At 43.8% G+C, this 27,775-nt stretch overlaps 2 protein-coding genes across 6 annotated transcripts in view; one reads left to right on the top strand and one right to left on the bottom strand.

Annotated features, from left to right (window-relative positions):
* On the bottom strand, nt 1-23,617 carry SFXN2 (sideroflexin 2). 4 transcript variants are annotated; one of them, XM_083616464.1, is made up of 13 exons: nt 23,520-23,617; nt 20,987-21,110; nt 17,874-18,038; nt 16,997-17,167; nt 16,198-16,296; nt 15,268-15,343; nt 14,691-14,776; nt 9,908-9,968; nt 7,284-7,350; nt 5,841-5,890; nt 4,294-4,343; nt 3,900-3,947; nt 1-2,719 (listed from the first exon to the last, which is right to left on the bottom strand). In XM_083616464.1, the coding sequence occupies exons 3-13, from the start codon at nt 18,032-18,034 to the stop codon at nt 2,620-2,622; spliced, it is 969 nt and encodes a 322-aa protein (XP_083472590.1). In that variant the 5' UTR covers nt 18,035-18,038; nt 20,987-21,110; nt 23,520-23,617; the 3' UTR covers nt 1-2,619. The 4 variants fall into 4 exon arrangements, with proteins under 4 accessions (XP_083472590.1, XP_083472593.1, XP_083472591.1 ...); XM_083616467.1 differs by having other exon boundaries at nt 16,997-17,147; XM_083616465.1 differs by having other exon boundaries at nt 23,393-23,523.
* Nucleotides 23,618-23,713: 96 nt separating this feature from the next.
* Nucleotides 23,714-27,775, top strand: part of ARL3 (ARF like GTPase 3) — a 39,030-nt gene continuing 34,968 nt past the window's right edge. The window contains exon 1 of one of the 2 annotated variants that reach the window (XM_083616469.1): nt 23,714-23,851. In XM_083616469.1, coding sequence (XP_083472595.1) covers nt 23,849-23,851 — 3 coding nt within the window. In that variant the 5' untranslated portion in view covers nt 23,714-23,848. Of the gene's footprint in view, nt 24,099-27,775 lie in introns of both variants that reach the window. The other variant, XM_083616468.1, reaches the window with a different exon arrangement.

The following is a 27,775-nucleotide window of genomic DNA, read 5'->3' as shown; positions in this document are numbered from 1 at the left end:
TTTATAAGATTCCAGTGTGTTTTATTCTGTTGTCTTTCCTGTACATGTAACAAAGCCTTTCCCTGGCAGGTTTAATGGCATGAGCTTTTCTTGACTCAATAAGCAACACTGAATGTCAGTTCATCCTGAACAAATCCAAGAATGGCAAAAAGCAAAAAATATTCCAATACTTTGCCATCCAATATGGCAGACTTTGGCTAGCACCAGCATAAACAAATATACATACACAATTGGGCAACATTTAACATTAAAATAATAAAACACATATAAAAATCAGTAAGCTCCTGGATTCAAACAGTCATTTTCAATGCAAGGCAAATCAGATCCTTAAAATAAATTGCTGCTTAAAATACCTACCAACAAGGGACAGACTCTCATCATAATTTGGCACATGTACCTTAAATGAATACCTTGCATGAGTGTCTTCCCGCCCATCAAGCATTCTAATTTCTGCATGCAAGAACTTGATTTGCATAATGAAAGTATTTACTATTTAAAGAGCACATTTCAAGTGTTCAGAATACTTCACACACGTTATCTCAATAATCATTACAACAGTTAATTTCAAGATTGGTTACTATTATCACCTATGGGTTGGAGATGGGGTCTAAGGCTGAGATGCAGGACTAAGGCTCACCTAAAGCCACCTAGTGAGTATGTGGCTGACAGAAGATTTCAGTAAAGGACCTGCTCAAGTTACACCTGAGTGAGTGGGAGCATCAGATGTGTGTTGTCTCCAGAACAGTGCAACACCCTGGTTTGGGAGAGGTAGAAAATATGCGCTATTTGCATCCTTAACCAGCTGCACGGACAGCATGTGTCTGCACGTAGGCCCCACAGCTGCTTTTCTGTTAACCCCGGGTGCTGCCAAAGAATCAGCATGGGAAATGTCAACTATTTAGAGTCAGTCTTAATACTAGCCTAAGCAACCTGGGCAACTGGCACTTCTCAATAAAGTGGCAAACCTGTGTTTGGAAATTACTTCAGAGCGCAGGTGGGGGAACACACATAATGAATGTTCTTCTGGGGACCTTCCTAGCCTTACACTACTCATGTTATTCTTCTGTGCTGTATGTGGGTGTATTTGTGTTTTTTGTACAGAGAAGCATTCAGTTACGTGAACACTCACCTACACTCTAAAGTGGTACAGGCCAGACAAAGGGATGGACAACCTGAAGCCTAAGGGCCAAATGCAGCCCTCTGGATCTCTATCTGGTCTTTGAGAATCTTCCCAGGTCACATGCCATCCCCTGCCCTGCTCCCCACCTTCCTTGAGTGTTTTTGCCTGTCTGGAATGTGTTCTTGAACTCTTACACTGCCTCTTGCATGCCTGGTTGGAGGGGGGAGGTTTGTGTGTGTGTAGACCCTAGCCTATAGTGAAAAGGTGTGCTTTACATTTGTTGCTCTGCCCACTTTCGTCTCTGGCTCCATCCACCACTGGCCTGTGGGCCCCAGCAGGTTGACCAGAAGGGAATGTGGACAGCTCAGTTGGTTAGAGCTTGGTCCTGATAACACCAAGGTTGTAGGGTTAAATCCCCATATGAGACAGCTGCATTCCAGCATTGCAGGGGGTTGGACAAGATGATCCTCAGGGTCCCTCTTCCAACTCTACAATTCTATGATTCGAAGTGCTTGGGCTGAAAATAAATCATCACCCCTAGTTTACTTTCTCAGGGAGAACTAGGTTGCTACTGCATGAGCTGGTGGAATATTATTTTTTTCTGGAAAGGAATACTGGGGAGGCAGAACATATAGGCTCATCTTTCCAAATGAAAAAAGAAAACAGGTTTCACATTCACCTCTCTCCCCAGTAGCCCATCTGTGCCTGCATAGAAAATATATGTCCCACTGTGGTTCTTGAAAAGCAGTGGTGGCAGAAACATTATTCTAGTCCCATTCTCTTGATTGACTTGAGTTTGGGCCTATAGCCTTCCAGATGCTGGTGGACTATGACTCCCATCATCCCTGACAGCTGGTCATGCTGGCTACAGCTGATGGGAGCTGGAATCTAACAACACATGGAGGTCACAAGTTGACCACCTTTTGCAGGGTGTGCTTAAACGATAATTTCCTACACTGACCCTAAGTCACCTACCTTTACATGATTTATCTTAATGATTAAGGAGAGGAAATTGGTCCATCTGAAGGCATATGAGCAAATCAACACCATAGTGATACAGACCTATATTTTGATTTTGAGTCATCCGGTGTGAAGCCCACAGTAACTTCCCCATTTCACATCTATTTGGAGGTTTTGTACCCTTTAGGAAGCAAGACAGATTTTGACAAAGATAAGCTTAGCAGAGATTGCCTTGGAAAGACAAAATGAGGCACCCAGTTGGAAATCCCAAAGTTGCATAGAACACAGATAACGTATCAGAACGGAGCAGGAACTATATGGCCGGGAAGGTGGAGGAAAAATCCATAGTGAGGTTACAACACCTATCCCTGTGAGGAGTGCTGTACAGCTAAGAGCTTCATAACAGCCAGACTGGATCAGGCCAAAGGTCCAACTAGCCCAGCACCCCATTTCTCACAATGGCTAACAAGACACTTCTCGGAAGCTCAAAGGCAGAGCACGAGTGCAGGTCCAGGCAGCTCCCGAGATAGAGGCTTCATTCACAATCCCTTGTTAAAATAGACATAAGGCACACTGTCTCCATGTCTGGCCACAATCGATTGCCTGAGATCAGGCTCCAAATGTGAAAGGGCAATAGAGCTGGAAAGGAAAAGAAGAAAAGACTTGGTCCTCAAGGCTGCCTAGTATATAGTGACATGGGAATGGGAGCCAATTAGGTGCAAAAAAAGTCAAGTAAGATTTTGTACCCTGCCATGCACTACTTTTCTATAATTCTGGGCAAGTCACTTAATCTTGCCAGGTCTCCCCTAAAGGAATGAAGAGAGAACTGTAGTCCAACAGGTGGGACAAGGACTGGCTACTCACCTGTTATGGGTAAAGAAACCATTCACAATCGGCTTTCCTGGTGCTAGCTGTAAATTTTAACTGAACAGTTTGATGAAGCAGAGGCTTGCTTAGGAGAGCCAGTCTGCAGCTGCACTTGCTGCCAGGCTTTTTGTGTCACGTTTCTAGAGCACTGAGGAGAGTCTAGGCAACATGGATTTCAAGCTGGCAGCAAAACTGCCTTTGGCTTTGTTCTCCCGAAGAGTGAGAACAGAAAAATGGAGGCAGATATTGAAATCAGTATTAAGTGAATCACTTAATACGCTCTCTTGCAAACTAGGTCACATGGTAGAATCCATAATTATGTGTGTGCATCACAAGGCTTGTCTGCAAAACCCATCCGGAGTGGAACTGACACATAAGTCCCAGTCAAAGACAAAATGTTGTTGGTGCGTTTCTTTAGAAAATGTCTGGGAACCAGTGCCATAGTAAATGTTATCGTAAATAGTAAATATAGTAAATAGTTATGTACAGAGTCCACAGTTTTGCTTGTGTATGGATGTGCAGAGGGACCACACTGAATTAAAGAGCCACACACATAGTGCCCCCCCCCACTCCAAGCTAAGAGGCCAGAGAACCTCTTTAGTTAGTCCAGAATCCTTCTGCTGGCTTCTTTCTCAAGAAAATTCAGTGTCACCAATTAGGAAGCCAGTCCTATTGAACTTGTGGGATTTCATATTAGAGTAAACATGGCACAGGAGTGAATTGCAATTTTGGCTACACACCAACATGAATCATTCCTGTGTGGGAAAGATGAGGTAATTATTAAATTATACTATGCCTGCTCACAAAATGATGAGCAAATATCAATCAGCTGAAGGCACATGTGGTTGAAGACATGCGGCAATGCTGCCCTCCCAAGCCAGGAAGATACCAGAATTGTATAGGGAAGTCAACAAAGAGAATGTAAGAAAAGAGAGAGGACTAAGACTTGTACCTTCGTTGTGGGAAGAGTGCGCAGGCAACCGGGACCATGAACACAAGGCTACAAGGCAAAGGCAGACTGTTAGAAATAAGGTTCAATTTTTTCTAGACAGCAAACCCAGCATTGCTATTCCACCTTCAAAACTGCTAAGAGAGAGGCTATACACGTGGAAGAATTTTTCACACAGAAACACTACTATTGCATCTTGGCTATTCCCCACTGCTTTTCCTCATCTGAAATCACCTGGTCACTCAACAGCTGATGTGCTACAGAAGTAACCTGTAAAGTCTCTTGTGGGTATCTAAAGAGCTGTTTTATACCATACCCATTACCCACCACATTTAGTTTTGCCGTCTGTGCCTTAGGTTAGTACTCATGAAGGCAATATGACACACATAATACTTACAACCCTCCAACAAGTATCGTTTGCAATGGAGCATGGAGAACCTGGATTTTCTGCCAAGAAAGCAACAGATAAGAAAGTAAGAAACCAAACTTTCATACCTTAGTACAACGGTGGGAACCCATGGCCTTCCAGCTGAAGTTGGGTGCCAACTCCTATCAGCCCCAGCAAGCATGGCCAATGGTCACAGATGATGGGGACAATAGTACATCAAACATCTAGAGAGCCACATGTTCCCCATCCATGCCCTCTTTTCTGTTGGGATCTGACAATGCTGAACACATACTATGGAAGTCAGAAAGTGGCTAGGTTTTGCTTCAGTGTTTTGGTGGCCAGTCTGCCCTAGTGCTAAATTTACAGAGCTGTTCCAAGAGATAAAACCATGTAAAATTCAAACAGACAAGCTATAGGATAGAGGCTTGTGGGAAATCAGACATTGTTTAGGTTGAATGCGATAACCATAGACCCAATCTAGCATCCTGAACTGATTAAAGGTTCTCTAGCATCAATCAATCTGACACAGGTTACCCCACTTCACTGTAAAAGTGGGTTGGCAACTCCACCACATTATAGTGGAAACTTGTTCCACTGACCGGTAGATCTCATGGTGAACAAGCTTTTTCTGCTATTCAACCTATTTCTGTGCTGCTACAACTAGATCCATTTTCTCTTGGCCCTTCCAAGACTTTCATTGCTTCCATATGCCACATCCAAGAGAGGGTTTCACTAAAGACTATACCCTGGTATATAAATGAGCAAGTTTGTTCTACAGTTTGCTGATCTAAGCACCATTTATACCTATGACTGTGTTTGCCAAAAATCATCATCTTGGTCTTAGAGGAATTTATAGATAGGCTTTCCTGTTTATAGTATGTGCTGAACACCTCCAAGAGATTTTTGAGGCCCAATCGAGAAAGAGAGAGAACTAAATCATCTGCATACATCAATATTGAGAGCTTTCTATTTCTAATTACTGGAGAGAGGGAGTTTGCGTTGGCTATATATGGCAACAGATCATTACTATAAAAATTTAAAAGAGTGGAAGCCAGAATGCAACTTGCTTCACTCAAGACATTTTAAAAGCACCAGTCATTTAAACCATCTCTGATCCTCATTTCTGTATTGCTGTATAGTTCTTGGATCAATAGCAGAAGCCTGCAGTCAGGGTTAGCAATCTGAAATTTCTTCCACAGTCTGTTTCAATTAATAGAGTTGAATGCAGCAGAAAGATCAATAAAGGTTACATAAAGATTATTCTTAATGTTCTTAGTTTATTTCCTTACAATATGGTTCAGAGTAAAACATTCATCAATGGCGCTGTGTCTTCCTCTGAATCCGGCTTGTTATTCATGAATAATGTTATTTTGCAACCAGTCTGATAATTTTTGAAGGTGATACTGTGCATATAGCTTTGAGAAGATGGCCAGCAAGCCAATCAGCCAATAGTTTTGCGGATCCGTCCTATCCCCCTTTTAAATTGGGAAAATGGTACTCATTTTCCATACAGAGGGCAGAAAATGGTGTTAAGGTATACTTCTAGAGCTACTTACCTTCATGAAAGGATATTTTTCTAGTCTCTCCATTATGATGGGCAACAAAACTGGAGAAAAAGAGAGCATCAGTTTATTCTAAGAAGAGATGTGGGATATTAAAGAGCCTTCCCTCCCCCGCTTCTCCGCCACTCCATGTATGCATGCTATGTAAACTTCAGCAGCGGAGCAGCCTGACTTTAAGAAGCCACACAGACACAAAATATCTCTCCCTAGAGTCCACCCAGGAGGACTCTTCTTTCCTGATAATGCCCATGTATCCTGGCTCAAGGGAACTAATGGCATGCAAGATGCAAAAACCCCAAAACAAACAAACAGTGGACAATAGCTTCTTCACTGAGCAGCTCATCACCACATTTGCAGGTGCTCCTATTAACAGCACTTTAAATGGTTTATAATCAATACACGTCCAAATGCTTATGGCACTGAAGATATTTCAAGCACTCTGCAACAAACCTCTTCTGGTTTGAAGTGCTTTTATGCTGGGAGTCCAGAAGGACTTAGCCACATCAGAATGCCCAAACAGATAAAAGATGGCAAGGTTCCTCCAGTGGCGACTTCTTAGCCATCTATTAAAGTATGATGAATAAATTTCCATGTACAACTAGTTTTAAAAGCTCTTCCTCAGCCTAGCCCTGCAGTGCAATAAGCAAACAGCACACAGCCACATGCTCAGAAAGTATTCTCTTGCAGCTTTAGGCTTGTAAGATACAAATGAGGGGAATGGGGAAGGCAGTTACTCAGATTTCCCAAGGTAGACAGGCCTTATTATAGAAACTTCATTGGGGGGTGGGGTGGGGTGGGGTCTTAGCATAATGAGTCTCTTCCGCATTAGAGCAGTTTGCTTTCTGAACACCAAAGTAAGAGCCAGATGAAATACAGTTTCAAAAGCCCACAATATTACTCACTAGAGCAGTGGTTCTCAATTTTGCCACTACCCACCTTCGAGGACCAATTGTGAATTGCGGCAGTTCACTTAAATACACCCCCCCACCAAATCATTATCAAAACAAGTACCATATTATGAAAATCATTGGCCCCTGAACTGGTAAAATTATAGGGGGAAATTAGTACACTACACCAATGCAGTGTTATGAAAGTAAAACAAAATACAGTACAGGCTCTAGGGCTTGCCAGTCTGTTCAGTAAATATGGCCCCAATCAGCCGGATCAGAACAAATCAGCTGGGGTGGACCATGAGGGAAGTTGAGTATAGGGCCAAGGTACAGGTATTCTCAAGTGTTCTACAATCTTCCTGAGGGGAGCTTGCAGACCATAGTTTGGTCTGCTTCTTAAGAGAGATCATTACTGGAGGTAAAACTTCATGCCTATCCTCCTCCTCCTCCTCAGCTGAAGCTACCTTACATTAATAATCCATGTGTCATCTTTGGTGCCCATCCCATAATCTACTTGCCAAGCTATAGTTCAAAGGCTTTGCCTTACTCATGCCAGGAGCAGCCATGGTGACGCGGGAAACCACCACCTGAGTTATCCCTTTGATCGCAGCTCTCTGAAAGAAAGAGTCATGTTGTTCTTCAAATGATGACACACACAGAAGACCAATCATCTCAGAATGGCTGGCATCAGGCAAAGAGGGGAAATGCCTGGGCTGGAGACTTCTTGGTTTAAGTCTGTCTCCAACACTCAGATGGGCACTTTCATGGCTATTAAATTTTGAGAAAGGATACGTAAGGATGGGAAATGAAGGACTACAGAGAGAGCACAACCCTCTGACCGAAAATAGGGATACATTAAACATGGTTCCAACAGCAAGAGGATCAGCTACAAATGCTCCAGTGCATCTTGATGTTCCCATGGGACAGGAGGGCGGAACCTGTGGCCCTCCAGATGTTGTTGGACTGTAGCTCCTATCTGCCCCAGCCAGCATGACCAATGGTCAGGGATGACGGAAGATGTAGGCCAGCAACATCCACAGGTTCCCTACACCTGCTACAATGGTGAGCCCATCTTCTGCTTTCCCTCTCTCTGTTGGTGCCCTACAGGACTCTGCTCTTGGCCCTCTGCTCTTCTCGACACACGGCCTTTGGGTGACCTCATCAAATCCCACACTGCTGCCCAAGTCACTTATGTTTCTTTAGGGATCCATCATCGTCATCTCAAGCTCAACATGTGCAACACCAAACTTCTGATCTTTCATTCCAATCTGTTCTCTCTTTGGATCCACACCAACAGCAGCACTGTCTGTTCTGTTACACTGGGAGATAACGATGGGCACGTCTCTCTCTTTTGTTCCTCATATTCAGTCTATAGCCAGCTCATGTCACTTCTCCCTTTTACAAGAGAGGTTGGGAAACTGCAGCCCTTGGTGGCAGAGAGAAGGAAGAAGCTCATACGGATGAAGCAATGGAAGCAAGTGATCTGACCCTGCTCCAGCAGCTCGCTGCACAAGAAGAGAAAAAGGGGTTGACAGAAAGAGAGGCAAGGAGAGGAGGACTACATTTGCCCCCTAACTGCACATGACACCCCCACCCCCACTGATCTTCCTGGGGGAATGTGGCCCTAGGCAAAGGGGTATTACCCACCCCTGATTTACAACACTGCAGAAACACAGCCCTTCCTCTCTGGCATCTCAGCCAAAACTGAACTATGCCCTGGTCATCTCTTGCCTGGGCTTACATTATCTCACCAGAGTTCCAGCTGAAGAATGCTGTCCGAATGCTGTAACTAACTGAAATCACTGCACGTCCTCCCCCTATTTACCCTTGTCTCCATTGTTTTCCCTGTGCCAGATTTCAGCCTGCAAGTAGGGGCCTGTTCTCTAAGGATGTTTCTTTTAGAAAGTATTATCTGAAGGTCAACAAGCTTCGTGTTTCAGCAGAGCAAGAGATACAAAAATATGCTGCTTAGGCTTTATTTGTAACAGAACTGGGAATAGCAAAGCGTCCAATGCTACCTACAAAGAATCTGCATAGCATCTGCATTCTGGGTTCTTTCTTTAGACATCTGTGTCATGAAGAATGCACGGTGTGTGCCAATGCAAGCTGAAACATATCTTGTTCCCTGCTAAAGCGATTTTTGAGTACGGCTCCAGCTCTCGGGGTCAGAAGGCAGATTAGAAGCTTAAAGCAAGAACCCTTAAAATCATAAGCAGGCAGTAGTGCAAGCCAGTGACCACCACCCCAACTCCACGAGATAGATAGGCTTGGTTCTCTTGGGATGCCAAAAGCCACTTATCTGAAGCAGCCATCACTTCCCCAAGAATATCACCTGATGAAAGGTTATGGCCTATGAAAGTTTATTGGACATGCGCACAAATAAATCTTTAAGGCAAGGATGGAGAACCTGTAGCCCTCCAGATGTAGCTGGACTACAGTTCCCATTATACCTGATAAATGGTCATGCTGGTTGGAGCTGATGAAGGTTGGGAATTCAGCAACATCCAGAGAGCTGCAGGTTCCCCCTGCCTACTCAAAGTCAGAGGTGGGGATCTGGATCCGGCTGGCAGGTCAGACTGTTCTCTCTTCGACCTCTTGCTGGCCATGATTGACATGTAGGCAAAGCCCCTTGCAAAAGTGCTATCTTGTGGAGCACTTTGAAAGGGGCACGGCAAGACCCAGCCATCAGCCAGCGGTTGGGTCTTGCAGAGTGCTTTGCAGACAGATAATTTTGGCTGAGTCAGGTCATTGGCTGTCCCACATCTGATGCCATATATGACAACAGGTGTAGAACAGGTAGGCATGGCTTGGGTGCAGCGGCCTGAGAGGCAAAATGCAGAGGTCTGGCAGGCCTAATTAGGCCTGGGGCCAGAGGTTCCAGAAGCCCAGCTTTAGGACATAGCAACAGTAGCTTTCATCTTTTCACAATTCCCTGTTGCCCTTTTTTCTCTCTCCCCCAAATGCTGATATTGTGCCCGACTCCCAAATCCTCCCTAGGATGGGGAGATCACAAGTACACAAAAAGGGCAGCATTTTAAAACCTGAAGTGCCTGCATACCCAGGTCTTTCAATTCCTTTGGCTGTCAGCAAGACAAATTCCAAATGCTTTGTTCCTCCAAACACAGCAGTGATGACTCTACATCTCCAAACTCCTGAGATGATGGTACTTACCTTGGACTTGCCCAGAGGGTTGTCGTTCTCATCAGTCACTGTGATCCCATTTATGAGTTCCCTAAATGCGAACACAAACACACCATCTCAGACATTGCGACCGACCATGCTGACCTTAGAACACCCACACTTTTGAGACCACCACGCTCAGCATCTGAAGCATGCTTCTTCCTTCCCTCTGCACAAAAAACACCCCTGCTTTGGTCAGGACATTCAGCCTTCATTCTCATGATCCTCACAGCAAACCACCGAAAGAGAGAGCCTTGATGAGCAGCTCAAAGAGAATACAGGAGATAGAAACTATAGCAAGACTCTGCTACATGTGGATCCTCAGAACATCACATTTCACTTTTTTATGTATGTGCAAACAATAGACACCAACTCTGTCTGACTCAAACATTGTCTGAGGCTCTCTGGTTATGTCATGAAATTATGACATAATTATATATCGTTAGGCACCAGGCGAAAACATTCCTCTTCTCCCAGGCCATTGGCTAATTAAGCCAATTAATTTGGCTAATTTAAACATAGGGGGGTATTATTTTGTCTGCCATTATTTTACATATTCTCCTGTTTTTATATTGTAAACCAGCCTGTGATCCTCAGTTGAAGGGTGGTATATCAATTTAATAAATACATAAAATAAATAAATGAAACATGAGGGGATGCCTAGAACAGCAAAAGGACCCAGATTCCCAATCCCAAGAAAGCCCTAAGCCACCATTGTCTTAAAATGACATAAGGGCGGTGGTGGGGAGCAGCAGCGGAGCATATGACTGCGCTTCCCAGGGCAGGCACACTCCAGAGGGGTGCGGAGGGTGCCCTCCCAGGCGCGGGATAGCTGCTTGGGTGCACAGAACGGCATGCGCAGCCAGCAGCTGGGGGTGGAGAGAGCTGCCGATGGCAGACATTCAGCATGCCGCTCGCCTGTGACTCCCAAGCCTCCCCCAGCTGTCAAAATGAAGGAGGAAGGGAGGAATGCCACTGGCAAAGTGGTACAGCTCCCCCCTTCCCCCGACGGCTGGGGGTAGGCTTGGGAGTCGTGCCAAATGTCAGCCCCCTCAGCGAAGGCACCCAGGGCGATTTGCCCCCACCACACACCCCCTTCCTCTGTTCCTGGTGGGGAGGCATTAGAGTTGGTTATAGGACAGTCAGAATCAACTGGCACAGCTACGGTCAATTTGCAGCAGATCAGCAAGTGAGTCCCAGCTCCAAACAGCAAGAAATCCACTTACCCCTTCTAAATTAAGTTGCTGAAGTAAACAAAACTTGAGGCAGAAAGCTGTAACGGGCATGTTTGTGTATGAAAGGAGTATGAGCTTAGCTCAGGTACCAAAAACAAATTCTTGAGCTGCACACATACCCAGAGGCACTCTGGTTCATTAGTTCTGAGTGTACACACGTCCCCCAAGCCTCCATTTGTAGCTCACTTAAGTTTGTGGACCTTGGGGTTCTATATACAGTGGTACCTCTAGTTACAAACTTAATTCATTCCGGAGGTCTGTTCTTAACTTGAAACTGTTCTTAACTGCTTTCACTAATGGGGCCTCTTGCTGCCGCTGTACCGCTGACACACGATTTCCGTTCTCATCCTGGGGCAAAGTTCTCAACTCGAGGTAACTCTTCCAGGTTAGCGGAGTTTGTAACCTGAAGCGTTTGTAACCTGAGGCATTTGTAACTCGAGGTACCACTGTAAAAAGCAAGGTAGGTTCTGCAACTTCCCTACCCTGCTGGGCAAAGAGAAAAGAGGGTGAGAGAAAGAGAAAGTGAAACACATTTGACTCCCTCACTCTCAGCATATTCCACGCCCCAGAACTACTCCCAAGCAACTGTGGCACTTAATATGTGTTTGTGGAGTTACTTGATCCTGCTGCAGGGCATGATCTGAACCCTCACCCCATCTTCCTCCCAATCACATGGCTTGTTTTGTGCTGATATGTTCTCTCGTTTTGGAAACCCAAGGCTCCGTTTTTCACTAATGAATTAGGAAAAATCTGCTCACAGAACACTGGAGGGTCTCATGGTAATATACTCTAAAAACTCTTAAATCCCTTGCAGGCTACTGTGCTTCATCAGTATGAGGAGCATCCTATTGCTGAGATGGTGTATCTCACAAGACAACAAAGCATCTGAAACCAATTTGATGGTGCACTGCTGCCGCCTAGTGGTCCCCGTTAAGAAAAAAACCCTGCATACATATCTCCAAAGAGTCATGGGATTTCCGTAATAAAATGATTTATTCCAAATATTCATCCGAATATTTATATGGAAGATGGAACACATCTGGAAAACTAAAGGAAGCATTTGTACTACTGCAACTAGCACCCCTTCCAGCAAATTAAACGCCTGGACAAAGTGCTTATCCACTATGTTCATAGTTCTTTTTTTAAAAAGTTGCCTCCATTTGAGTGAAGCCTATCACTGCAACATTTATTGGTTTAAGGGACAAATCTATCAACAAAAGCCACGGAAAACATCTTGCAACTAGTTTCTGGCTCAATAAGAAGGTGACATCTCAAGCATTACTGTGAGCCCATTTCATTTTTGCAGACAGAGGCAGAATGGAGCTGGGGTATCAGAGTATTCTGGTGACACAGAGAGCCAAGAAGGAGCTGTGTTGAAATGGATGCCTGATGGTTGTGGCTTTGAGCAGGAATAGATTACCTCTCTTTGTAGCACACTACACAGCCATTAAAAACCCCACCACAACTGCATAACCAGCAGTAAGCAGATCAGAATTTTAACGTATTTCTGTAATCTTAAGGTTTGACGTCTGTATGCATTCTACCTGGGGCCTACCACTTGTTTTAATGTCCATCATTGCATTTCTTTATTCTGGGCAGGTCAGTTCTGCATGCCCTGTGCTGTGTATTTCATGTGTCTAATTAAGTTACTGTTTTTGCCCATGTCACTAAGGGTGGCTGCTGAAATCTCATTCACATGGCAATTAAGTTCATTGCAAGCCAAGTTATTTCCCTTTAACCATCACTGGTTGTACATAAAAGTAAAAAGGCAATCATGGGGAAAATTTGATTTATATTTTGTGTAACCAGAGTATAATGATTACCTCATCAAATCCAAAATAAAGAGCAATGAGAATTCAGCCTAGTAGAACTGATTTTTCCCATTTGTCTCTGAATCACTGATGCCTCAATTACCCTGCTGACTTAGTCCTTAGGCAATATATTAAAATTGTATTCGACTCTGATTTGTGCTCTCATTTTAACAACTGGTAAATAATACTAATTGACATTGTGTTTTAAACTATTCCAACTGTTTATTTTCTAAGCGAACAAAGAAAACAGAGTGTTGTAGTATACGGGATTGTGGGCTGGGAAAATGTGAGCAGAGAGGTCAAAATGGCAGTAGTACTGATTTTCCATTGAATAGGTTAGAACCAACCAGCCAAATCCACATAATTAGCTGTCATTTTTCTGCATTTTGCTTTAAGGATGCATCTAGACAGCACCTATGTTGCATTTGTGTCTGGGTACCTAACCTCTGCACATGTTCTATATATGTGCATGCTTCTTCCTCCAGGGACTGTGGCTCATGTTTTGGGCTTGCTGTTGTTTTTTAATAAATGCTGAATTTGTGAAACTGCACCTATATAGAGAATTCATGAATCTAATTAATTTCCACACACACACAAAAAGCAGGGCAGGGAGCAAGGGACCTTGGGATGCTGCTGCAAAGAAACTGGTTTGTAGGGTCATAACATATGCAAGTTCAGCTGAGGATAAGAGAAGTTATACAATATTAGCAAAATGTACAGGAAGTAAGTGGAATGATGCAAGTTTACTGTCCAGGGAGACAGGAAACCATTTCAACAGTGGAAGAGCAACAGTGTAAGACCACACCTATCATGCAAAAGCTTATAGCTCTTCAATGAGTATAAACTTGTGTCTGAAGGTTAAAAACACACACACAATAAACAAACACACACAGACACAGACACACACGGAAATGTAGTGCAAATGGTGAAAAATAGTAGGATGTTGAAAGAACAACAAGGACTTATCACCCACATCTTAGGACATACTCCATGACACACTATATGAAATCAGTTTGCGTTTTCATCAACAAAAATGGTCCCACCCATCATGTTTTTGACTCAGCACTCAATGTGTCTGTGTTTAGATACCTAATGCCCAGGATTTTAAGACTAGTAGTTTAAATGGAGGCCCAATCACCTCCAGAGAAGTAAATACACTTTGGGAAGGAAATGGAGCTTCCTTTCTGGTTTGTTTACCCTGCTGCCTCTTCTGCTATCAGCAGTGACTTTGGAAAGCAGCTGTATGAGTGAGCAAGTGAGTTATTATTACTGTATTTTTTGCTCTATAAGACTCACTTTTTCCCTCCTAAAAAATAAGGGGAAATGTGTGTGCGTCTTATGGAGCGAATGCAGGCTGCGCAGCTATCCCAGAAGCCAGAACAGCAAGAGGGATTGCTGCTTTCACTGCGCAGCGATCTCGCTTGCTGTTCTGGCTTCTGAGATTCAGAATATTTTTTTTCTTGTTTTCCTCCTCCAAAAACTAGGTGTGTCTTATGGTCTGGTGCGTCTTATAGAGCGAAAAATACGGTAGATACTGGAGGAGCGGGGAGAACTCAGGTGTCCTTATTCCCAGGCAAATGCCTTTACCGCTAGGTAAAGCAGAATTCCTTCTTTGAAGCAAAGGCCTGGGCTGTGGATGGCAAGCAGAGCACAGCATCATGACATTACAGCTCACCCCTTTACCCCTCCCGCCTTAAAAGGCCACTTGAGCTCTACCTAGAGACTTACTGCTGCCTCATCAAGGGGATGTTGACGCAGTTGGCAGCAGCTACCGCTGCAAAGGGAACCCAGCGTGCCACAAGGGATGGTGCTCTCTGCAAGGAGACAGGAGGGCAATTAGGAGGAGGACCAGATCTTCAGAACTCTGTGTGTGCTTTCAGGAAGGACACAGTGCCTATGCTATGGATACCATAGGCCCTGTATGCCTAATACCAAGAGTTATTCCAATTCTCCCAAATTCTTATAATGAATACACATCTGCTTACAATAACACTGTACAACAGTTGAAGCCAAGGGAGGAAGGGAGGAAGGGAGGAAGGGAGGAAGGGAGGAAGGGAGGAAGGGAGGAAGGAAGGAAGGAAGGAAGGAAGGAAGGAAGGGATGGGACACATCTCACAGCCAAAATAAGCTGCGTCCAGGATGGTGTGCCTTCCAATTATCCCTTTGTATAGTTCCCAAGGCTGATGCATAAGAAGCAGACAATCACACTTCCACAGCTCCGAAGACACTGGAGGAAGATTGCCTCCCCGCCTGCAGCCTTGCTGCCCCTTTGTGGTTAGAAGAACGAAGCATTTTCCTACGGTACCTTGGTGTAAAGGTTGAGTCCTACGGCAGTTGCCAAGGCAGTGCTGGTAGCAGTGAAATAAGCAACTCCAATTTGCCTGGAATCATCCAAAGGGTAAACAAGTTAGGTCCATAGACAGTCCATTTCAGTTCATGAATTGTGCAACAGAGGGACTCCTCCACACCACCAGTGTGGTCTTACTGTGGCAGGCTTATTCACTACCTGCCATCCCTACACTGTTGGCTCTCCAATAGACACAAGACATCAAGAATCTTTCCAACTCTAGCTTTGCGATCCAATGGGAGGGGAAACAGAACCACCATGAAGTCTATTGTTGTAGACAGAGCATCAAGTTGCCTAACAAGAGCCTCTTCCCCATACCATACCAGCCTCTTCTACCATCATACAGTCTGAAGTTAAGCCATCCACGTGAATAAGCTATGAATATCACACATAGGGGCAATAAGAAATGGGGTCTTTGATTCTGCCACTCCAAAAGTACCACCATGCTCTGTTCACTGGAGCCCGTTTCAGAAGTGCCAAGCACCCTATCAACTTGATAGGGTTACTATGACAAATGGATGCATAGCAATTTGTTTGCATCATCCGATTTCCCCAGAGGGCACTTCCTGCCAATGTAGTCAAACTATTCCAGCTGATAGAGCAAATCCTAGCTTAAGCCAGACAACAAGCCTGACATGCTAAAAGACTGAGTGAAATTCAGTGTTGCTCACTTCCAGTTGTTCCACCTGCTCTCCAGATGGAATCATCCCCCTCCTTCCTTGCATGCTATTCTGGAGATTCTCCTGTCCATTTCCCAGAGCCAATTCCAGGGATTGTACAGGGGAAGAGAGAGGCGGGAAGCACCGCTGTGTGGAAGGCCTTCTGTTGATGGGGTTGGTTAGGTGAATCCTGCCTCATGCCATCAGGTAACCCTGAACAGGTACTCACTTGAGGGAGATGGGGCTGGCAGCATTCCGGTTGGTGTAGTTCACAATGGCATTGAAAGACTGATTCACCCACTGCCAGAAAACTACAGCTGGAACTGTCCTGTAGGGAAGGGAGTGAGAGAAGAAAAGATCCAGAAGCCAGAATAGGATTGTGCATCCATTTAAATAACCAAAAGTGACACCACTGTTATCATTTTTCTGGCACAAGGTGTTCACCTTTATCAGACTTGGCCTTTAGTTGCATGCAACGCCAAGCCAAAGCAGGACTTACAGTGAACAAGCAAACGTGCAGGCTCCTGGTTGTTCGGCTGAGCTAAACCATGGTTTGGGGCTTAGTGTTTTAAAAGCACTGGCTGCACACAGATATGACTTTGTGAGTGCACTGTCTGTCTGCTCAGCCCATGCATAGACTCTGCCTGTGTTCAAATCCACTCGGAAGTCTCCTTTACAGTTTAATCCTACCTGTGTCTACTCAGAAGTAAATCTTATTTGATTCAATGGCTCCTGCTCACACGCAAGTGGGATTAGGATTGCAGCCTTAGTTACAATTAGTGTCTGCTACTAATTTCTGCAAGTGCAGGTGCACAGTGCTAAGGATTAATTGCCTGAAAAACATTTCACTGTTAATGTAGCACCTCTTGAAGACCGATCTAGAACAGGAATAAAAATGGGAGAAAGTAGCGCAGGCACGATAAGGAACAAAAATTCAGTTGAGATCACCAGCACTTGAAAGGAATAAACACCCAGTATTCCATGTCTCACAAAAGCAACTTCCTGAAACAACACTCCTCCCTTCATACCTGTAAAACTGCAGCATGCAGCCTGTGATAGCCATTCCCCCGGGGACTTGAAAGGACATCCTCCCTATCAAATTCATCTTCTCACCAGAGTCAGGGTGGAAAGCGGAGTCATAAAGCTTCTTGGCATAGAACAGCTGCTCTTGGTTGGTTCCTGGAGGCACAATGCCTGCCCTGCAGGCATGAGAAAGAAGTAACTGTTCCAGCACCATTTTTCTAATACCTCGAGCCTCCAAATACCTCGAGCAGTACCCTCCCTCTGCTACAAAGTTAAGCACTGGGAATCTGGGAGAAACACTCTCACAGAGTGCACAGACGCACAGCACACACACACACATATTCTTAAAAAGGTAAAGGTACCCCTGACATTAGGTCTAGTTGCAGACGACTCTGGGGTTGTGGTGCTCATCTCACTTTACTGGCCGAGGGAGCCAGTGTTTGTCCGCAGACAGCTTCCGGGTCATGTGGCCAGCATGACTAAGCTGCTTCTGGCGAACCAGAGCAGCGCATGGAAACGCCGTTTACCTTCCCACTGGAGCGGTACCTATTAATCTACTTGCACTTTGACGTGCTTTCGAACTGCTAGGTGGGCAGGAGCTGGGACCAAACAACAGTGTCTAAATCCCTACATGTCCTTTATGGTATTTTTTCAACACCAGGACCAGGATAGAGAAATTCTGTTAAAGTGTTGCCTCTCTCATCAGATCGAGGTTTGAAAATGTATTCAGGTATTCACGTTTTCTGTAATAGACTCTAGAGTAACATGGACACTGTGCCACCAGTTTTGTGAATAAACCTGAATATGATCTATGCTTGGATCATGCAAGAGTCCCAAATGTGTTTTGTTTTTTTAAAAACGATTGTTAGTTGCCCAGGCTACCTGCAGGTCTCCACCAATGCCTTTGCTGAATCCAGTTCATGTTCCGACACCAGCAGCGTCCTTGGGTCCGTGACGTTGAAAAAGTGCTTCACACGCCCCATAAAAGTGTTCTGGTCCCAGCGAGGGATGTCAATGTTAAATGTGGTGACACTGGCTGCCATTTTACTGCAGAGTAGAAAAGGAATCCGCAGGTCACTGCATGAGCTCCATGGTTTACCCAAATAAAACCAAGGATTATGGTTGGCACATGTGTTCACCTGGAAATGGCGACTGCCCTTTTAAAAGCTATGAAGTTTTGAGAAAGGATGCATCTGATGGTTTAGCTGTCCTCCCCATTCTCCTATGTGAAATAGAGGAAGCCCCACCACCACTGCAAGACACTGGTAGGAAATGCAACTTCTGCACACTTTCTTTTTAAATAAACAGGTGCTATTGCCATAGGAAGGGCAATAATGCATCCCATCAGCACAACCATATCCACTTGCACTAAAGAACTCTCCTATGAACTCCTCAAATCTGCTCCAGAGGACTGAGGGAACCCCTAGAAGAGATTGAGGGGGCACAGCGCTTAAATGGTGCGTGTCAGGCAACCAGAGTTTATCCAGCTATGGCTATTTTGCCACAAACACACAGAGGCCCAGGAAGGATAAAGATGTGCAGAATGACTGGCACATGCCTGGCACATGAGTGATGGCCATGATGGCAAGGTGGAATTGTGGTGACTGACACCAGTTTTTGGTGTAAAACTTGGGTGGTCTCCACAAGTTTTACAAATTAGAAACCTATAAATTGGTGATATATACACATGTGTGTGTGTTATACAGAGTCTCAAGGTGTGCCTGAAAAATGAAACTATTAGGTTCAAAGGAATGCAACTAAGAAAAGAGGCTGGGAAATTCTGTGAAAATCCCACTCTGCAAGAACAAGTTATTTATTTGTTCATGCTATGAACTTTGGCATGAACTGGATCACACTGTGACTTTTCAGCCACAGAAATACACAGAGGGGAGGGAGGACTTTATTACCTTGTTGTTCACATATCGTACACTGAGCATGTATGGAATCTACAGCATAATCTTTACTAAGGTAATTGCTATATATTCCAAAGAAATTCTATGCATGCTCTGTTAAAATATTAAACAGCAGCCCTCCTTAGTACCACTGAAAGGTTAGAACTAACCATAACCAAGAGAAATTTCTTATGCAAACAGCCCCTGGCCAGTGTCTTTATGAAGTATAAGGCATTACCAACTACAGTGGTACCTTGGGTTACATACGCTTCAGGTTACATACGCTTCAGGTTACAGACTCCGCTAACCCAGAAATAGTACCTTGGGTTAAGAACTTTGCTTCAGGATGAGAACAGAAATTGTTCTCCGGCGGCACGGCGGCAGCAAGAGGCCCCATTAGTTAAAGTGGTGCTTCAGGTTAAGAACAGTTTCAGGTTAAGAACGGGCCTCCAGAACGAATTAAGTACTTAACCCAAGGTACCACTGTATCTGGAAGTCTTGGGAGCAACTACAGTTACCATTTCAAATACAGTGGTACCTCGGGTTAACAACTTAATTCATTCTGGAGGTCCATTCTTAACCTGAAACTGTTCTTAACCTGAAGCACCACTTTAGCTAATGGGGCCTCCTGCTGCCGCTGGAGCACGATTTCTGTTCTCATCCTGAAGCAAAGTTCTTAACCCGAGGTACTATTTCTGGGTTAGCGGAGTCTGTAACCTGAAGCGTATGTAACCTGAAGCGTATGTAACCCGAGGTACCACTGTATATCCTCTGAATTCTTTTGGAAAGTTTTTGACTCTGGTTAAGGAATTCAGCAAAATCTGCATATATAATATCAAAATCAAAATGGATGGGATTTTAACATAGGGAAAGGTATGAAGAAATGTAATTAATACTAAACAACATTTAATTTCTTGGAGAATTCCCCAATTTAATTATTTAGGGATCAGAGTCACAATACAGTGGTACCTCAGGTTACATACGCTTCAGGTTACATATGCTTCAGGTTACAGACTCCGCTAACCCAGAAATATTACCTCAGGTTAAGAACTTTGCTTCAGGATGAGAACAGAAATCGTGCAGCGGCGGCACAGCAGCAGAGGGAGGCCCCATTAGCTAAAGTGGTGCTTCAGGTTAAGCACAGTTTCAGGTTAAGAACAGACCTCCAGAACGAATTAAGTTCTTAACCCAAGGTACCACTGTATATGTATTGAAAAATTAAATGAACATAGTAAAAAAGAATTACTGCAAGAAATGAATGGAGATTTAACAAGACAGGCAAGATTTAAAATATATTGTACAGGAAAAATATCAACCTCTCTGAGAGGTCACATCTGACAACAGGGTGATAGGTAGTGTGGAGAAGAATAAAAGATAGCCAAGATTTATAAAATTTCATTAACAGTCAAGATGTGTAGAATATTTTACTGGCAGTTTAAGTCAAGATTCCATGCTCAGCAAGAGTATAGCTTACCCTTGTGGCTACAGAATAATTAGATCTCCAAAGGCATGACTAAGACAAAACAGAATTAAGTGTGTATAGGCACAAACTGCCCTTGACCTCTGGATAAATATTCAACTCTTTCTGTTAATGGGCAGCAGTCTCTGTCAAGTAGAGAATTGTCATCTAACTGGTGGCTGGAATAAACAGGAGGATATTGGTATAGTTAAATGGATTTATGCTGGGACTGTAAGTGGGAGAGCTGGGGGGGGAGGGGAAATGAGGCTAGACATCAGAAGGAAAAACACACAAGTGCTGATTATCTTTTAGTTACCAGAAATTGAGAGAGACACACTATTAAGGGAGATAAGCCCTAGAAAAGGTAGAGAAGGCCTTCTACTGCAGGCAAAACTCTGGTTGTTTCAGATTCTGAACTCTAATTTTGTCTAAAGGACAGGATTAGAAAATGGTGATCCTGGATCACCAACTCCAGTATTTATCTGTGAGTACTACCTCAGCAAACTATAGCTTTCTCCAGGTGTCAGCTTCTCCCCACTTATAAGAAGACAACTGCACACACCAGTCACATGCTAGATAGTCTCACACTTTACAGAGAAATTATCAGTCTGGTTTTCCTCACTGGAAGGTTTTGCATCACCAACCTTTTAGAATTCTTTGAGGTAGTCAATGAAGATGTAAGCAAGGCTGAAATGGTAGACAGTATATTCTTAGGCTGGACTTCTAGGAATACTCGGCAATCATGGGCAATCGTTTATAGAGCAGTAACTGGATTAAAACACACACAAAGAGATAATAATAAACAGTTTTCACAGCTGAAGCAAATAAACCCTACTTTTCACTTAGCTCGTATTTCTCTCAACTTCATGTCTCCAACATGTCTCCTCAGATTCCTGCTTTTCAGACACTGCTTACTTTGTCCCTGTTCCTTGAACCTCCTTAGTAGGTCCCTCTCCTTCCCTTTGTAGCATATAGTCCCTGCCCAAATCTTAAGTCACGTTCAGAATAACCCCCCTGGTTAAGCCCTTTCCAGTTCTGCCATTCCCCTCGCCACATCCTCTTCAGGTCCCTCTCCCCAAGTATACTTTATAGTTTTCATGTTGGTTTCACACTTTTTAGACATACATCATTTTGCGATACAGTAATTCAGTTTTGCTAGCAAACTGGGGGTTAAACTAACCCCTTTCCAGCCCTGGAAGCAGCATGGGGAGCGTTCGCATGACATACCTACTCACTGTAGCCAACACATTAACATGTAGCAACACACAGTTTGGAAAGCTCTGGGGTAGGGGGTTGTTTCCCTACATCACAGACATCTTGCCATTCTTTAGGTATCCCCTATGTGGCATGGAAACCCAGTCAAAATGATAGCCTTCTGTTCCTTCATAGAAGTTGGACTGCAAACCATTTAGTTTCCTGAGCAGTTGAACACTGTTAATCGCCATTTGAATGAAGACAAAGTGAGAGATTGGGTTGAGTCCTGTAATTGGGGTACCACCACTGAGAAGGTCCTGTTTGTACAGTGATTTCCTGGACAATACTCATCAAGGGTACCATAAGCAGGGTCTCCCCTGCAGATCTCAAAACTCAGTTTGGCTAATACTATGGAAAGTGTTAATTCAAATACTTGGGTTCTAAACCATTCAGGGGTTTATACATGAGTACCAGCACTTTGAATTTGGCCCAGTAACTCACTGACAGCCAGTCCACTGTTTTCAGGATTGGTACAATAGGACCCCAACTTGCTTCTCTAGATAGCAAATGGCAGCCACATTCTGCACTAGCTGCAGGCTCTGGACTCTGCTCAAGGGCAACCCCTTGTAATGTACAGTCCAATTAGGAGGTTAACAGAGCGTGGATTACTGTAGCAAGGTTAGCCTAGGCCAAGAATGGCTGTAGCCAATGAACCAATCATAACTGAGTATACATACTCATTACTTCAGGTGCCATGTGAGCCTTGCTTAACATTCACAAACACCAGCAGTTGGAAGGGTCAGCTATCAATACTGAAAGACTAGGAGGCGGGGGGCCTGAAGAATTCTACAGATAGTAAATATTTTGTGTCCCTAACTCCTCTGATAATCTCCACCTCCACCACAAACCCACAAACAGTGGCACTCTTAACTCCTCCTTATGCACACTACCCAGGCAATATCCCTCGAATCAACCAATCATTGCTCAACTACCACACACACAATCCTTTTGATATCAACTCCCCTGTCGACTGAAAGTGTGACAGGTAAAGGGCAGAGAAACTGACAAAGTACTGTACAAAAAGTTACTGTAAATACATAAGGTGCATGAAGAAGCAACCCAGTTGTTACATGATGCAGAACTGCTAAATTTCTACATAATCAACAGGGCCACAGATGGTTAAAAAAAAATTTACAACAATCTCATCAGGAGCAGCCAGCTGTTATTCACCACCTCAAAACATAACTTGGCAGTGACTTCTCACTCTACTACCCCTGCTCTGTGGAAATACTGTGTATCAAGTCTAGAACAAGCCTATTAACTACAACTCTGTTTATCTCTAATTACCAGATGAGAGCACAAACAACAGGGGATACCTATTCCCATTATGCACCACTTGTGGATCACTGTTTGTACACACACCGTACACTTAAAGCACACACGTCTTCTGGGAGCTGCAGTTTGTGAAGGCTGCTGGGAACTGTAGTTCAGCGAAGGTGTGTGAGTCTGCTTTAACTATATGGTGAGTACGCAGCCCCAAACATCTCCATCCTCTGTCCAATCCGCTCTTCTCTCATGCCACTGAAGTTGGCACGCCAATGCCTACCTTCACTACTGAAGTCTTCCACTTCACACCCCGCAAAAATGAGCGACATTCTCACAGCTGCATATATATGCATATGCATGCACACACAAACACGTATATATATAACAACAGGTTTTCCTTCTAACAATGCAGAAACTGTGTCACTAATACCCTAAGAGCGCAGCACCACACATGCCTCGCGTCTTGCCAAACTTCTCCCCTTCTGCTACATTATTATTATTATTATTATTATTATTATTATTATTATTACATGTTGTCCTTCCCTCCCCGGCGTGTCCTGCATTCCGCGGGAAAGGAAGCCAGGCCGCCTCTATGGTTTTCTCTTACTCCTAACTCCTAACTCCTCGTGGCGCTTCCCGACTACCGCTCACTCCTACCTGCAGCTTGCCAAGCACCAATCAGCAGTGCCGCCGCCTTCCTTTCTCGTGCACATGGGCACCGCTTCTAACCCGGCCCCGCCGAGGACGCGTGGCTCTCCTCAGCCAATGAAAGGCTGGCTTAGTCGCGTCGGTGCCTGCGTCGACGCAGGCCGCATGTATCTGACGAAGAAGGAGGCTGGGTTCTTTGGAGGGTTAGGGAGGGGAGAGAACAGGGTAGTGGGCGGAGCTTGTGCGTCGAACTCGGGACGGACGTTCTACGTGGGAGGAATGCAGTGCGCGCGCGCGCATGACGCAGTTGCCCATGGTAACCGGGAGCCGCGTAGAGGATGGTGAGTGAGAGATTAGGAGGGGGAGAAGGCCGAGGGGGGCCCGGGAGGGCGTTGTGGGAAGCGGGAGCGCAGAACCGGCCCTCCGCCCTGTGCTGGGTGCGGGGCAGGATCCGTCCTGTGGCGGCGGAGCGCTCCGTGTTGAGGGAGGGGGGATGCTGCTCTAAAGGGATGGATGAGGAGACGATGAATGGGCCTGGCTGAAGGGAGGGGTGGGAGTCGTGTACCTGGAGCTGAAGGAACCGCTCAGGTGACGATGGGGACGGAGAGGCTGAGATCGCCAGATTTCTATTTTTTATTTGTTTTTTATTTATTTATTTAAAATCAGAAATAAGGATCCCTTCATCTGTTTTATTATTTCAAAACTGCGAGTTACTGGATGTGCTCTGGGAAGCTGTGAGAATAGCATGTAAAGAATTGCAACACGGTTACCCTCCCCACCCCCCCGTATTCTATGAGATACAGTACAATCTTCTGCGAGAAAGTTTGCTGTTTAAGGGGCGATATCTTCGTTGTTGTTTTATAATGACACGTGGCAGCTGTAAGCAGGACAGGTTGAGATGGGATTTGCGGGATTCTCAGTGGGGGACCTTAGGGGGAGAAGAGAGAGGGTTGGGTTGTTGAAATAACTCATTTTCGAAGTGGAATTGGGTCATGAGGAATCCCGGGGTTTCCCCCACAGATCTTCTATGTGTTCATCTCCTTACTAGCTTACTTGATCTGCAGCAAGCATTAGCTGATAAGATAAGAAGAGTCAAACTGGATCAGAGCAAAAACTCTTCTAGTTCACCATTCTGTTCCCACAATGGGCAACCAAATGCCCATGGGGAACCAACAAGTGGAACATGAATGATATAGCACTTTCCTATAATCTTTCCCCTACAGCTAGTATTTAGAAGCACCTTGCCTCTGATTTTTTCAGATTGTAAATTGTCTTTGTGAATAACAAGCAATGATAACTTTACTCGCCATGAATTTATATTCATTCATTTTTTAAAGCCAACCAGCTTGGCAGAAAATTCCAAAGTTTTTTTTTTTTTTTTTTAAATAATTTTTATTACGTTTCTTTTCATAATTTTGACAATTCAATACAATACAGAAAAACCCAAATACAAGAAACAATTTTTGATTTTTTTAACAAAAAAGAAAACCATTGGACTTCCCCACACCTTCCAGATCTGCGTTCTTTGTAGTAGCAATATCAGCAATTTGTTACCTTATTTCAAACCTTGTTGGAACTTTCCATTATTATGTACCCATATTCAGTATATTGTATCTTAACTTTGTTACCTTTTAAAATAAACATAAAATGTTTGATTCACATTGACTTCTTTTCTCATTTGTCATTAATTTTACCATTTGCTTAATCATATTTGCTAAAGCGTAACCTTTCCAAAAACATGCACTGTCTTAAAGTTCATACAGCTTATAGTATTTTTGCAAATAGTCTTTAAATTTTTTCCAATCCGCCTCGACTGATTCTTCATCCAAATCTCGGATTCTGCCGGTCATTTCAGCTAGTTCCATATAGTCCATCAACTGCGTCTGCCATTCCTCCAACGTGGGTAAATCTTGTGTCTTCCAATTCTTTGCGATGAGTATTCTTGCTGCTGTGGTAGCATACATAAACAAAGTTCTATCTTTCTTTGACACTTTCTGGTCTACCATGCCCAGCAGGAAGGCCTCTGGTTTCTTGGGAAAGGTATACTTAAATACCTTTTTCAGTTCATTGTAAATCATTTCCCAGAAGGCCTTCACTTTTGGGCAGGTCCACCAGAGATGAAAAAATATCCCTTCTGCCTCCTTACATTTCCAACATTTGTTATCAGACAGGTGATATATCTTAGCTAGCTTGACTGGGGTCATGTACCACCGGTATAACATTTTCATAATATTTTCTTTCAGGGCACTACATGCCGTGAATTTTATCCCATTGTTCCATAACCTTTCCCAGTCTTCAAACATAATGTTATGTCCGACATCCTGTGCCCATTTTATCATGGCAGATTTAACTGTCTCATCCTGTGTATTCCACTTAAGCAGCAAGTTGTACATTCTCGATAATACCTTAGTTTTTGGTTCTAACAATTCTGTCTCCAATTTCGATTTTTCCACTTGGAAACCAACTTTTTTATCCAATTTAAAAACCTCTTGAATTTGAGCATAGTGTAACCAATCTCGCACCTTATTTTTTAGTTTATCCTTACTCTGCAGTTTCCAGTTGTCTCCAATTTTTTCGATTATTTCCCAATATTTCGGCCAATAGGCCTCCATATTGGGTCTTTTTCGAGCCTTGGCCTCCACTGGTGATAGCCACCTCGGGGTTTTACTCTCTAATAAGTCCTTATATTTCATCCAGACTGCAAAAATTGATTTTCTGACAATATGATTTTTGAACAGTTTATGAACCTTAACCTTGTCGTACCATAGATATGCATGCCAACCAAAAGCATTATCAAACCCTTCCAGATCCAGGACATCAGTGTTTTCTAACAAAAACCAATCTTTCAACCAGCAGAAGGCTGCAGATTCATAATATAACCTCAAGTCCGGCAGGGCAAACCCTCCTCTTTCTTTCGAGTCAGTTAGTATTTTAAACTTTATTCGAGGCTTTTTGCCCTGCCAGACAAACCCAGATATATCCTTCTGCCATTTTCCAAAACATTCCACTCTGTCCACGATCTGTAGGGTCTGAAACAAAAATAACATTTTCGGCAATACATTCATCTTTATAGCTGCTATTCGACCCAACAAGGAAAGTTTCAATCTTGACCAAATTTCTAAGTCCTTCTTAATTTCCGACCAACATTTTTCATAATTGTCTTTAAATAAGTTCAAATTTTTGGAAGACAAATAGATCCCTAGGTATTTCACCTTTTTAACCACATTTAATTCTGTTTCTCTCTGAAACCCCTCTGTTTCTGTAGATGTCAAGTTTTTGGCCAAAACCTTAGTCTTTTGTTTGTTCAACTTAAATCCTGCAACCCGACCAAACTCATGAATAAGTTCTAAAACTCTTTTTGTACTGGGTTCTGGCTCCTGTAATGTCAAAACTAAGTCATCTGCAAAAGCTTTCAGTTTATATTGTTTCACTCCGACCTCTATCCCTTGTACCAACCGGTCCTCCCTAATCATGTTCAATAGCACCTCCAGGACTGAAATGAATAAAAGAGGGGATAGAGGGCACCCTTGTCGTGTCCCTTTTTCAATTTTAAATTCCTCCGTCACCACATTGTTCACTATTAATTTAGCTTTCTGTTCTGAATAGATTGCTTCTATTCCATTTTCAAACCCCCGTCCCACTCCCATCCCTTCCAAATTTTTCTTCATAAACTTCCAAGATATATTATCAAATGCTTTCTCCGCATCAATGAAGATTAAAACCGCCCTTGTGTTCCTATTGGTTTGCAATAGTTCCAAAATGTCAATGATGTTTCTGGTATTTCCATATAAATGTCTACCAGGGAGAAAGCCAGCTTGGTCCTTGTGAATTACTTCATTTAAGACCTTTTTAAGTCTGCTTGCTAAAATGTCTGCAAATATTTTGTAATCCACATTCAGGAGTGAGATGGGACGGTAGTTCTTAAGCTGGGTCTTTTCAGATTCTAGCTTGGGTATCAATGTGATGAATGCTTCTTTCCACGTTTCCGGTGCCCTCTTCCCCTCCATGATCTGGTTGCATACCTCCATCAAAGGCTGTGTCAAGTAGTCCTTCAAAGTCTTGTAGTATTTGGAGGTAAGCCCATCCGGGCCTGGAGATTTGCCAAGTTGCATATTCTGAATGGCACCTTCAATTTCCTGTTGAGTTATTTTACAATTCAAGATTGATCTTTTATCTTGGGTTATTTTTGGTAGTCCATTTATCCTTAAAAATTGATCTATCTCCAACTCTTTCTGAGGCCCTTGTGCATAAAGTTCTTTGAAGTA

Source organism: Podarcis filfolensis, assembly GCF_964270895.1.
Source record: "Podarcis filfolensis genome assembly, chromosome: 5".
NCBI lineage: Eukaryota > Metazoa > Chordata > Lepidosauria > Squamata > Lacertidae > Podarcis > Podarcis filfolensis.
This window is presented reverse-complemented; position numbering and strand designations above follow the sequence as displayed.

Coding starts and splice junctions, on each gene's coding strand:
- SFXN2 (XM_083616464.1), bottom strand. CDS start 18,034: ATGGCAGCCAGTGTCACCACATTTAACATTGACATCCCTCGCTGGGAC. Junction 17,168..17,873: donor GCATTGGTGGAGACCTGCAG/GTAGCCTGGGCA, acceptor TCATGCCTGCAG/GGCAGGCATTGTGCCTCCAG. Junction 9,969..14,690: donor ATCCCCTTGATGAGGCAGCA/GTAAGTCTCTAG, acceptor GTTCGCATTTAG/GGAACTCATAAATGGGATCA.